Below are 13,161 nucleotides of genomic sequence, written 5' to 3' on the forward strand. Positions count from 1 at the left end.
AGTTGCCTGCAGTGACAAGTGGATTATGTGGTGTGTAAGCAGCTTTACTTTATGGTGCTGTGTAAGATGTAACCAGTCAGCAAACTGAGTTGGTCAAGGATTTTATGAGCACCAAAGCAATCCCATGTGGCAGCAAGTCCCTTGCCTGGTTGAGATTGCTTGTGCAGAATTTCATTTGCCCCTGGCAATCGGTTGACAGAGCAGTTGTTTGTATGTACTCAGACCCCAACCAGTCTTGCTCTGTCCTTTTTGTGTGGACTTGATTGAAAAGTCAAGCAGGCTAGTGTATAAACCCTCATTTGTCAGCAGACCCTCCCCATTGTTAAATTCACACACTCTTTACAAGATTAAATGTTACATGACCAGGGCATTTCCCATGGTAGATGTCGAGAGAGACAACAAGGACTTGTAGGATCCCACTGTTGTCTCAGGCTCCATTTGTCCTGGCATATCTAGTGGGATTAATGAAATGGTGCTTCTCTGTAGCTGCACTCCTTGATCCCATACTGTGTGGCACATTTTCTCCACAGTTCTTTCATGGTTCCCACCCAGTTTAGTATCTTTGTTGTTATTTATTACAGATTGTTGGGGTTTGCACTGAGGAACTGCATGCAGCTCAGCAGTGGAATGGTCAAGGGATCTTGGAACTGCTTCGGACTGTCCCGGTGTAAGTGGTCATATAGCCCATATAGGGGAGCATTTCCGTAGAGAACAGTTCAGTTGTTTATTTTTATTAGCAATCTTTAACTTGCTGATGGAACTTATTTAATCTGTGCTGTAGCAAGAGATGGGAATTCATTGCAAATCTGTTCTCACACACAGACACTTAGATGGCAAATTAATGCATGTGGAAGTCCACATGTTCAGGGTGAAAGAGAATGAGGTCTTGAAAGCTTAATTTCCTTCCTCTTGTGCCTGCAGGGTGTTTTCTCATTGGTTCTTCCTGGGATAACTGTTACTGGTGACCTCGCTGTTTAGTTCAAAGAAAGGAAGGAGAAGGTCTGGCTTACAAAGCTGTCTGAAAGTGAGAAAGTCACTCTCAAATTTGGCCACTCTTGGTGGGCCAGTTTGCAGCAGGAAGCGCTTTCATGAAAGTGAAGCTCATTGTTTTGCCATGGGAGAAATAACAAAGATGATGTTGGGTTGAGGAAGAGATGGATTTTAAATGGTAAATTTTATGTTGATGCTTTGTTTGCTGCCAGGGTGCAGTCAAATCTTTTTGGCTTGCAGGTATTTTGTTTAAACATTTTTAAATTCAGTGGAAGTTATTCCCATGTGATTGTAACTCAAAAGACACTTTTTAAAGCAAAATAGTTCTCGATGTTTGTTTCTGGGCACAATAGTACCCTCTCTAGTGTCACAATAGCCTTGAATTGATTGATTATTTGTAAGAGCTGGACTTCTTTAACTTGAACTTTTCCCTTTTAGGCACAAGTGCAGATAATTCATGCAAATGCCCTAGAGTAGAGTGAATTTGTCCAGCTGCAAGCTTTGTTTCTGAGTCCCTGAGACAATAAACACTGCCTGCAGCTCCCTTAGCTCCTCAGAGTCAATACAGATACAGCACCTCTCTCCTCAGTCTGTTCTCATGTTGGTTTTTGGCTTTTGTGCTGTGGTATAAGCACCTTTCCAAGGAAAAAAATGAGACCCAAGTGTCCATGATTTGAAGGCAAAGCTGCAAACTACTAAGCCATTGATGTGCAACCAGGGTAAAAGTCTCTTGCACCCCAGTGAGGAACTGTGGCTGGTCACAGCCCTGCAGTTAATAATTGACAACTTCCAAAGTGATGTGAAAGAAAGAGTGGCTATCCAAGAATCTGAAAACCTGTAAAATATTAACTTTTTTTGCTCCCACTCTTAAGTATTTAGGAGACTAACACAAACTAGGCCAGAGGAGGGGGCTTTTGACTGCAATAACAAAGTATGTCATGAAAAAAACAAAGAAGTTTTTTATGGCAGTTCCAAAAGACTTCAGTTTTTACTTCAAATGAAAAGCATTATCTAAGGCTGACTTCTGCAGTTTGGCTGCAGTATGACCCAAAGTGAAGTCTCTGAGTATTTCATCTTCACAGTAATCTGTTTTCTGTCACCTTTGTTGAGAAATACCTTGAGCCTTCCAACTTTTATTGCTAATGATAACAAAGATTTCCCTGAACCATCTGAGTACTTGGCCATTAAATACCAACTGAGCAAAATGTCTGTTGTGATAGTATTTATCAGAGCAATAAGCTCTTTGTGGTACTGAACGTGACTGCCAATCTTGGCAAAAAGTGCAGTCCCACTGGGGCCCTGCTCTATTCTTAGATATGTAATAGAGGAATAAATCTTGACTCCTTGCCTTGCCCATCTTTCTTTGACTCAGGCTACACTGGACTTCTCAGTCCCAGTTCGTTTCCTGTAAGATTAAAACCCGTCTCAGTCTTGTGTGAGCAATGGGGCCTGGACAGGGGATAACAGCCTGTGTCAGTCCTGACTGCTCTGCACGTCTGGGTGGTGCCAGACACTGAGCAGATTAACTGCTAGGTCATGGGGGGCTTTTATTATTCATTTATTTGGAAAATGTAAAGAGCAAACGCATGCTGTGGGATGTATACGCTGCATAGAGGGGTTTCTAGGCTTATTTGAAACTCTTATCTTGTGCTTCCTTACAGTACAGGTCCACTCTGAGGACCCTGCTGGGGAGTTCTAATTAAAGAGCTTGACTGGTTCATTACCTGTCTTTTGTTGTAGAGCTGGAGGCCCCTGGTTGATAACAGACATGCGAAGAGGAGAGACCATATTCGAGATTGACCCACATCTGCAAGTATGTCTTTAGTTTATAAAATGTCTCTTGTAGTAACCAAGGAGAATTGGTTTAATGTTATACAACAGTTCTAATATTTTCTGTAAAGGTGTTTGGATCCTCTCAATGTTTGTAATAATCCTGGAAAAGTCTTAGAAACTCTTTCTCTTCTTAGAGGTGGTTCAAGAAGGACAAGTACAGCCCTTCATGAATGGCAGCTCTAGGAAGAAAGATAGAGAAGGGAGACCAGGAAAATGGAATCTCCTATATGAGACAAATTGGTAAAATTTGTACCAGATATTTTAGAAAGGAGGGAGAAAGAAAATGAAAAACCTAGAGTAATACAAGATTTAGGAATGGTACACCATGAAATTCCTCCGTCCTTTTATATGCAAGCATAAGGAGATCTAACATACAGAAAACTCAAAACCAACTAAGTACTATTTTTTCACAGTGAATGTGACAGTGTAGCTCATTCCTGTAGGATATCACTTGAGGCCAAGTAGTTAGTGTGGACTGAGAAATGATGGGAAGCCAAAAGTGCCACATGCAGTTATTAAAAATCCATGCAGGAAGATATATTGAACCTTCTTCTTCAGAGTTCAATATAATTTTGGAAATTTAAAGATAAAAACAGGGCCTCTTTGGAGAGGTTACTGTACTGTGGACTTCTGATCAATGCATCTGCAATCCCTTCAACAGAGCTGGAGAACATGGTACTGGAGTACATGAGTTCCCAGCAAATCCAGTGTGGTGCTGGCCGTGTTTCAGTGAATCACTGAATGTTTGCCTTTAACAGAGAACTTATGGCTTAGCCTGGTAGGGCACGTGCAAATGTGCATGTTTTGTACAAGCATTTGCTTATGGTCTGCATGTCTGTATCTGATTATTCTCAGTTGCTTCACAGCATCTTTTACTTTGAAAGCTTAAGAACAAAACCAAATTCTACTTTTACTGGTTTTAAGGATTTGTTCATCCAAAATAACCCCAGTCTGAGAAACAGAAAAAAATGTTCCACAACATGGGAGCTAATACAACTGAAAGACCCATAAAGTTTTTAGACTTTCCAGAGCCTTGCCCTCTCCCCTCCTGGAGGTGTTTCAGTTGTCTGCACACTGGTGATTCCTAATGATAACAGGGTTTTCTTCAATTTACTGTAAATGAAAAATAGCTCAGCTTACTGGAATCTGAGTCAGCCAAGGCAAGTTAAGGCAAATAAAAGAGTACCTCTGCCTCACCAGTGTGTCCTGCTGCTGAAAGCTGCTACGTCTGTGGTCCTTCCGGACTTCCTCACATTGAACACATTCCTGTTTCTGTTCTCTCTTGCCCTTGCAGAAGTGCGTATGGGCAGGTGTGTGTGTGCACACCTCCCTCCTGCTCTGCTGCCGCAGCCCCCAGGGATTCACAGAGCAAAATCCGCCCCCGAGTCCCACAGAGAGCCTCTGCTGAGTGCAGGAGTAAGGCTGAGCCAGGCTGGCTTCAGCCCTGTCATGTGCCTCCTGCTCTAATTAGTGGGAAAAGGATAGTGTCATTTTCCTGGTGTTGGTAGAGGGTGTGTGAGACCAGAAAGGCAGCAGTGGAAGAGAGGTGGAGAGGAGGGAGGGAACAGGCAGAGAAACTGGACAACTTTCCTGGGAGCCAGCAAGCATGTTGTCTGTCTGGGAAGCAGGCAGAGCTTGTTTGGAGGCTGCATTGTCTCTTGTGGGAATTGGTTGAGGCCTAAACCCAGCCCTGGCAGCAGCAGCTGTACTTTCTGTTCGGAGTTGCTGAGAATGGATCCCAACTAAGATGTCATCCCAGGATGTCGGCAATTAATGCTGTGGCAACGCTGGTTGTTTTCTGTTCAGCCAGGCTTCCCTGTAGGCCATTCAGATTTCCCTGGCAGCACTGTCAAACAATTCCTGTCGGTCCCCAGCTCTGTGCTGATTCTCAGTGCTTTGCTTCTGTTTAGCAGATATCTCAGAAGAGAATAAAGCTGATTTGAATTTCCTGAGTTGTGGTTGCTGCTCTGCAGGTCACACTGCAGTGCTCTGGCTCATTTAAAAAGGGATCAATGACTTATAAGAGCCTCAGAGCATCCCTCCCACATGCTGAGAGGAAAATGGGACAGAAATATCCTTTCTTTGAGGAAGGAAAGAGCTGAACCTCCTTTGCCCTGGGCTCCTCCAACCTCCTGTTCAAGCTGCTCTTTCAAAGGAGGAAGAACAGCCCCTCAGTCCCGGCAAGTCTTTGCTGGCTAAAGTGGGGTAGAACTGTGCATTGCCAGAGCTATGAATCTACACTTATTGGGGTTTTTTGGACTTTTCCCCCTTTAACATCAATACTTGCAAACATGAAGCAGGCATGCAAATTAGGCTGCCTTAAGCCAGCTCGTTTCCATCAGCTCCCCTTGATCTCCAAGGGATGCCAACAGAGCAGCACTTCTTCCCCTGAGGAAGTGCTCTGCAAGCCAGCTGAGCTGCAGATGAGAGTCCTTTCCCCCTCCCCGAGGCTCTGCACTCTGTCCGCAGGGTCTGGCTGGGAGTGGGGCCCTGGCTGCAGGGAGAGGGGAGCAGATCCCACCAGAGCCTCGCAGCCCTCTGGCCTCTCCTCCCTGCTCAGGAGCAGGTTTGGTGGCTCTCCAATGCGTCCCCAATGACTTGGATAAAAAATAACTTGGCTGACAAATTACACCTCCCCACGCCAGCACATTTGGGTCCTCACAGAATACTGTGGAGGGTTCCCAAAGGAGCCACGTGCTAAATCTCACTTAGAGCATTGTCTGCATATGTAGGAACGGATGTATTTTTATTTCTTTTCCGACAACTTCTATTTTTGGGTGACACAACTAATTTTATGTTTAGGATAAAACAAAAGAAAATCACAACAGATTTGTTATTTCTCAGATTTTCCTATTACGTTTTCAAGAAGCCAGTTTCCCCTGACGCTGGAGGAAGATCCTAACAAGGGGAGAAAGACAGTCTCTTGAATGCTTAAGTCTAAGTCACGATTGCTCCGGTCCTGCACTCAGCCACAGGCTCCTACCTCAACTTTCGGGCCAAAGAATGGGGTTTGGGAGGTGATCCAGATGAAAAAAAAAAATAGTTGGCTCAAGGGAAAGGGGTAAGAGCACATGGAGGAGGGTGGGACTGCAGTCATTGTGAATTACATCAACTTAAACCGCTGTGCAACCACACCCTGAATGCTAGTGCTTATCTTTGAGCTGCTCAAATCTTCTCTTGAATGGTCACAAGAACAGGCAATGCTCTTCCCAGGGTGCAGCATGCACAGCGGGGCAAGGGGAGGGACATACATGGATTTCGTCTGGAAACTGTTTCTTGGGGACAGATTTTGCAAAGAGCAAAATGTTTGCACAATCTCTCATCTTCAGTGGCAATGTCAAGCCAGAGGGTACTTACATGGAGTAGAGAGATTCTCTCCCATTGTGTGTAACACCTCTCTGCTCTCTCCTCAAATCTTTGAAGTTTCTTGGGACTGCCTGCGTTTTGAGGTGACTCAGACGTATGCAGAGAGATGCAGATCTTGCTGGTGCCACTGAGCAGTACCAGAGGCAAGACCCCTTCAGAAAAGGGGGAAGCGAGCCTGGCTGCTTCAATGCCAGGCAAGAGAGGTGCCAGCCCTTTGTCTATGTAGCACAGCCCCGGGTTTGTTCAGCTCAACATTACCCCCTTGTGGGTCGCAGGTGGAAATTCAGACTGATGCCCATGTCCAAGCAGGTGGAACTTCCTCGAGTTTTGGCTGTAGCTTAGGGCAATCTTGCTGGCAACAGATGCACATGTCCTTGAGTAAATGCCTGGTGCCTGAGAGCATCCAGCTGCTTATGATTGGTGTGTGACACCTTCTGAGACCCAAACACTGACTACGTGCTTGGAAAGTCCAGCTTGAAAGGGAGGGAGTTTGTTTATTTGCCAATAGAGAAAGTTATGCAAAAGCTTTGACATGGGGAACAGGTCTGTGTCTCCTCGCACGTCCAGTCTTGCATGTTTGTCCTTTATGGGACACCCCAGCACGTTAGAAAGCAGGGATTCTCTGGGCAGTTTGCAAATGAAGAACCTGTGTGAATGACGAGTCTCTCGGTGAGCTGTTTTCATTGTGGGACTCTTTGGTAGGGTTGGAAAGAAAACTTTACTTATTCAGGGGTTTGTTATCGTTGACATGTAAGAGATCGACTGCCAAGCTGTGGTTCATACCTTAAATATTTTAAGTTGGTGTAAATCAATGCTAACACCAAAAGAAGCAATCCTGCACACCCCAGGCCATTGATTTTCACCTTTCTCTCTCCTTGCTTTGTGCCTGCCAGGGCCACGTAGTGAAGCAGTGGGGATAGGGTGGGATCTCAGACCAACTTGCTATGGAAAAGGTTTGTTTAGTTCAGAGTGGCTTCCTGAAATGGCTCAATGTGCAGTTCCTGTTTGCTGACAAAACACAGGGTCCAGAGAGTGGAAATTGTCCACAGAAGGGGATCTGCAGGAGCTGCTGAAGGTTGGGCTGCACCATGGTGGTTTCCAACTCAGGCTCAAGCCACGCTCCAAAAAATTCTTGGTGTTTTGAATCTTTTCAAGCAGGAGAGAGTCGACAAAGGGATTGAGACAGATGGCTCAAACCTGAGCGGAGTGAGTGCCAAATGTGCCTGGGATGACCTGAGCCGGCCACCAGAGGATGATGAAGACAGCAGGAGCATTTGCATTGGGACCCAGCCTCGGCGGCTCTCTGGGAAAGGTAAGAGGTCCTGGGCCAAGTCACTGTCATGACCTTTCAGCTTCTGGTGGGTCTGGGCAGTGCACTGAGTCGTGCTGCATCTTCGAGTTCATAACAAACTCCACAGCCATTGGGGGCTTGGTGTATCTCAGGACAGCAAAATGGATTTTGGCCTCTTTGAAGAAGGCAGGAGAGAGGAGAAGAATTCTTGGCATTATTTTGTCTAAATGTTTCTTTCAGTTTTTAGGCAAATTGTAATCTGAATTTACAAAGTTAAACTGAGCACCTGCTGAAAACAGGACTGTAAACATCTGCAAGGTGAAGCAACTTCATTTTCCTAGGCTGTGTTTCCTTCTTAACATTATCCCTTCTTGGGAGGCAAGTTAGACTGATGCTGCACATTGCTGCAGCTGAACTCAAGGAATTAATGCAAATACAGAACTCTGGAAAGAAGAATTAAAAAAACATGGAGTTCCCCTTTGCAGTGAGATGCCTTCTCAGGGTAGGGAAGTCATAGCCATTACACAGGCTTGAAATTATGCATATTACCTTTCAAATGGGTGAAGCAACATAAAATTTGAGGGCTTGAGATTTCCTGGCATCCAGAAATGGTATCTTACTTGTTTTTAAATCCATAGTAAAAAATTAGTTAAACGCATACTGCATTTCTTCTGGTTTCTGTGCAAATATTTTGAACTGCACCAAATCTAAAAAGGCTGTTTTGCCTCAGCCTTGAAATGAAAAGCCCAGGAGAGGTATACATGATGAAATTTGTATATCCTTCAAAAGATTTTGAAATAATGTGTGTTGTTTTTTTTTTCTTTACCTAATTCTCACATTTCTCAAAAATAGATGAGGAAACTTCTAAGAAAGACAGAAAAGCTTCCTATTGAAAGTATTTGGCCAGTAGACTTTTCAGAAAAAAGTGAAAGTAAAAACACTGCATCTGAACTGCATAATTTGCAGCTTATTTTCAGATGTGAGCTTGAGGCTTAAGGTTGCCCTGCATAAAAATCTTGTAAATTAATCAACAGATTTCCAAAGGCAATTGCACAAAACTTGGAAACCTTCATACATTCGTTTGGGAAAGGAGCAAATTCCTGTTATGCCTAATGGGAAAAATTATTTCCAGTACAAAGGCTTGGAAGTGTCAGGAGGTTCTATAAGAGTTACAGAACCAACAAATAACTCACTTATGAAAATTTACAAAGCTACTCAGAATTTCTTCATCAGGAGGACTCAGTATAAAAGATTCCATCTCTCCTTGCCTGACATAACAATGAAGCCAAAACAAGGGAATTCAAGCTGACATTATAAAGTGAAATAACTCCTAAAGAAGTTCAGAAAGTTCAATTAAGTGTTATACCATAACATTTCTCCACTTCTTTCTGAAGGGGAAGAGTTTAGATGAAACACCTGGTATCTTCTTGTGTCTGTGTTGTTTCTGGGGATTCTAAATCATGTTTAAAATATTCTTTTTGCAGATACAGAGCAAATCAGGGAGACTTTGCGGAGAGGGCTTGAGATTAACAGCAAACCTGTCCTACCTCCAATCAATGCACAAAGACAGAATGGGTTGAACCTCGACCGAGCACCGTGAGTTTCACCCTGCATAGTCACATGGTGGCAGATGGAGATGAAGGAGCTCAGCATGGAAAACAAAGCTGGATGGGAAAAGACTTGGCAATGGGAGAGGAAAGCTGGCAGTGAATACTTGCAAAATGCAAAGATAGAGGAAGAAGAGTTGTTCAGGTTGAATAAATGGTCTAGGACTCAGGAGGGCAGCTTTTTAGAGGGGTTTTGGACAAGATGTGCTAATGCAGAGTAGCTCTGACTGTTCTGTAGAACCTGCTGTTCATGGTCTTCGGTGTTTGAATTCAGACTGGACTGATTCCTATAAAAAGTACTGTGCTGAAAAAGTGCTATGGTAGCAGTAGAGATAAGTGGCGAAGATGACTGCTGATATTTTTTCCTGAGTATTTTGTTTTCAAGCTCATAATTACAAACCTTTTGATGAAAATGTTAATTTTTTTTTTTTTAAGTGACTTTGATCTTGCCTTGCTTAAACAGGTGGGTTCTGTCAGTAATTACATGCCAGTAACACCTGGATCTCCAATAGCAGTAGTCTAACAGGTGATTTAAGTGGACTAGGATGGTCCATAGATATCTCTTGCAAGTTTTGGCTTAAGTGAATCTATAGGAAATTACATGTGGTTTCAAGCCATCTGTAGTATCTGCACTTCTGTCTTTCTGGGCTTCTCCCATTCCCCTCTTAGACTTCAGGTGCCAGTTCAGTGTCCTCCCATCAGTTTTAATGTTTTCATCTAAATGATACAGAAAGACATGCCTTTTTATGCATCTTTACTGCACTCTTTCTCCTTGGTATTTCCTTTGGTTTCTTAGTCTCTGATAAACATCTGTGCCTTCTGCTTTCAAGAGTAAAGATCATCATGAAATCAGCACTTCCCTGTAGTGCCAGGCAGGGACAGCACCCTGGTCTGTTTCAATTCCTATTTCATTCTTGATTCAAACATTTCATGAGAAAAATATTTCTTGTTGTTGTCCTTTCTTGTTCCATTTCGTAGGTGACTTCCCATTTGCCTAATACATGAATGTTTATGAGTTGCCTAATCCTATGGGGGAAGTATTATGTGTCAACTGCTGATGCTTTTGGCTAATATGTAATATGAGATATAGGTACTTATATTAAAAAATGTCAAGTGACTTTATTATTGCTTTAGGAATAATCTTACTTTCGCCATATAGTAATTATATGGAGTCCTATTCTGATCTGACTCAGGTTTTGAGTAGCATTTCTCTGCCTGCAGGTTGGTCACATTGCACCATTAGTTGTTCCCCCTGGCCCCGCTGAGAAAAATATAAAATTCTATCATGTGATTTGCACAAATCACACCCAACCTTGGAGAGCTCAAAAGTACTGGGCAGGATTTCTCACAGGTGCTGGGCTCCTGCATGCACCTGCATGCCCAGTGTCATTTGAGTCCACAGTGGTTGGGGGGTGACCACAAACCTTTTGGGTGCACATCAGGTCAAGGAGGCAGCTGATGGGTAAGCCTTAATGCTGGGAGGCAGTTGTTGCTTAGATAAGGGAGCTTTACGTTATTCAGGGTGAGATAAACAGAGATACGTTTGAGACGGAGTGGTGAAAGGTTAGCGAGGTCTAAGATGAAGCACACAAATATTTACCTGGGTTTTTAACTGTTCTGAGACAGAGGAAGGCAGATCAAATTCAGAGCCTCACATCTGTGACAGTGCTCTTTGTTGCAAATCTCGCTTACCTGCAGCGGTTGTACACCCACCCTGCCTGAAGCCTGAGTGGTAGAAATGGTTTCCAATGTTTGCCTCCTAGGAGGTCAATACATTTCCCTGAGGTCTATGGTTGCCACTGGGGAAACTGAAAGGTAGCCTGTTTCTCCATAAGCACTTCAGTTAAGGAAAGACAGCCATCAGCTGTGTTACTGTGGTGATACTGTTGGAGGGATAGGGCTAAAACCAGCTTAAAACAGCTGTGTGTCCTAATGCTTTCTTCCTCCGTCTTACCAGCTGCTTTGAGAGAAATTTGGGAAAGGTCTTCTCTGTGTGCAGTTGCTTCTCCCCTCCACGTAGCAGATACAATGGGACTTGTTCAATGCATTGACCGTACCAAAAGGGGTGGTTTGTGCTGGAAAGCAGTGTTTACTTACAACATCTGACTGACTAGTACGTAAATCAGACCTGATGATTACCCTTACTGTGGCTGAAACTGATCAGTCAACACATTTTCCAGAACAGTGTGGTATAGATGAAGCAGAAGAAGAAGATCTTGTTATGTCTCTGCCTTCCTTAATACACTGCCTCAGCATGTCTCATGCATTTGAGCAAAATTGCTCAATGTGCAATAAGTACAAGAGCATGATACAGAGAGGCTCATCTCCAGCTGCTGTGCAGGAATGTAACTTAGGAGCTCGGCTTTTGCATGCAGTAATGTATCTACATCCATGTTCCCTCCAGGTACCTGCAGGGGTAAAGGCTGAGACACAAAAGGCACAAACCTAATGCAGATACAATTTTCATAGGACTTCTGAGCACCAGAGATGAAGGACAATTCTGTACATTGATCTAATTCTTCTGGTGTGATCCTTGCTTGCATTGCTTGGGCCTGGTAGGGCTGGGACTAAGGTCTGTCCTTCACTGTAAATCTTGTGTAATCAAAGGCAAGTCATTTTGCTATTGAGCTTCAGTTGTGAATCTATAAAATGGGACTAATAATGTCATCTTCTTGAGGCACCACAAGGATAAATATGTTCATGATTACGAGGGGCTGGCTGATGGGAAGCAGGCTTGCGTCTAATCATATCCTGCACTGTACACATCAGATCACAAAATATCAAACCTGTAGTTCTTTGCAAGTGTCCTGTGAATAACTTGTGCGTTAGAAGTCCTTGAGGAACTTGACAGGAACACTCTCTTGGGGCATGGCAATTTTTTCAAATCTGCTTTGCATAGGGAGCACTGCAGAACCCCAGGCTGCCAAACTTGCACCCAGCTGACAGTAGGATGTTAAATTCTGACACAGACTCTAAGGACTTTGTGCAGAAGAGGAATGTGCTGTTTATTTATCATGGATTTGCAACCACCAATTGCTTTCCTAGTAGCTTTCTTCCCTTTCTTTTATCCTAACCCTACCACCCACACACAATAATCTATCAAGGTTTAAAGCAGACAACCTGTTCTGCATTCAGCATCACAAATAGTATCAGAAATACTCAAACTTTTGAATATTTATTTGTATGAAATGTAGAGGATCCAGATTCCATGTAGATTTCCCAGTCTTTGTATAGTTACAGTTTTCAATTCTTATGCAAAAGCCTCATATTATTTGGTTGCAGATAGGGCTTGATTCAGTGTTTTGGCTCCAGCAAAGCACATACTTACATGTTAAGCATGCATATTACCAGTTGTTCACTGTCCCAGAGTCCTAAAAAAAAGTTCCTTTGAGAAAAAGCTGGTTTCTGTCAAAACCCTGCTGGGCAGCTGTAGTACTTTGATTCATTAGTGTTATTACCATAGACTGTGTAGCCCTTTTTCTCCTAAGGATATGAATAAAAGCACACTTAAAGCTTAAAACTGCATCGGACATCTGTTTCTCAAAATGACTGTTGGCTCAGTTCATAAGCAGCCATTAAATCAATTCGTAGGTATTAACAAAAGAACATGTGAATTATTCTTTGGAAACATGACTAATCATTTTCAACATAGGTAACTGAATACTCTCAATTACCACTTGGAAAAATAAGACGTGTATGAATAGTGTGCATTTCAGTGGTGCGTTATTTGTTTCTTAGGACCCATCAGTTAAGTGGGCACTGCTGAGACACACAGAAAGGCAAGTGCAGATTGACTCTTGTTGGATGCAGAGAACTGTTGCCTGTAGGGGATGTTTAAATGGCAGACTGCTGCTGTCAAAGCCTCAGTGGGCTGGAAGCTCCAGATGTCAAAGTTCAGTGACACTTGTGGAGTCTTGCTTCGATCCCTATTTAATTTCTTGATGTAATAATTTCTGGGGCTGAGTCTTTGGTTGTCCCTGGTAATTAGCTCTGTGCTCTCCTGTGCAGTAGGTGAGTAGTATCTGCATGTTACAGATTAGGACAGCAGAGTTAATTTGCCACAGTAGCAGGGAG

At 43.3% G+C, this 13,161-nt stretch overlaps 1 protein-coding gene across 2 annotated transcripts in view; it reads left to right on the plus strand.

Moving 5' to 3' along the window:
- SUFU (SUFU negative regulator of hedgehog signaling) overlaps positions 1–13,161 on the plus strand; it is an 88,972-nt gene that overhangs the window by 45,480 nt on the left and 30,331 nt on the right. Inside the window, exons 5-8 of one of the 2 annotated variants that reach the window (XM_040070883.2) lie at positions 582–667; positions 2,731–2,803; positions 7,345–7,501; positions 8,965–9,076. In XM_040070883.2, coding sequence (XP_039926817.1) covers positions 582–667; positions 2,731–2,803; positions 7,345–7,501; positions 8,965–9,076 — 428 coding nt within the window. The remainder of the gene's footprint in view (positions 1–581; positions 668–2,730; positions 2,804–7,344; positions 7,502–8,964; positions 9,077–13,161) is intronic. The other variant, XM_040070884.2, reaches the window with a different exon arrangement.

The sequence above is a fragment of the Hirundo rustica genome, chromosome 8, assembly GCF_015227805.2.
Source record: "Hirundo rustica isolate bHirRus1 chromosome 8, bHirRus1.pri.v3, whole genome shotgun sequence".
Classification (NCBI taxonomy): Eukaryota; Metazoa; Chordata; class Aves; order Passeriformes; family Hirundinidae; genus Hirundo; species Hirundo rustica.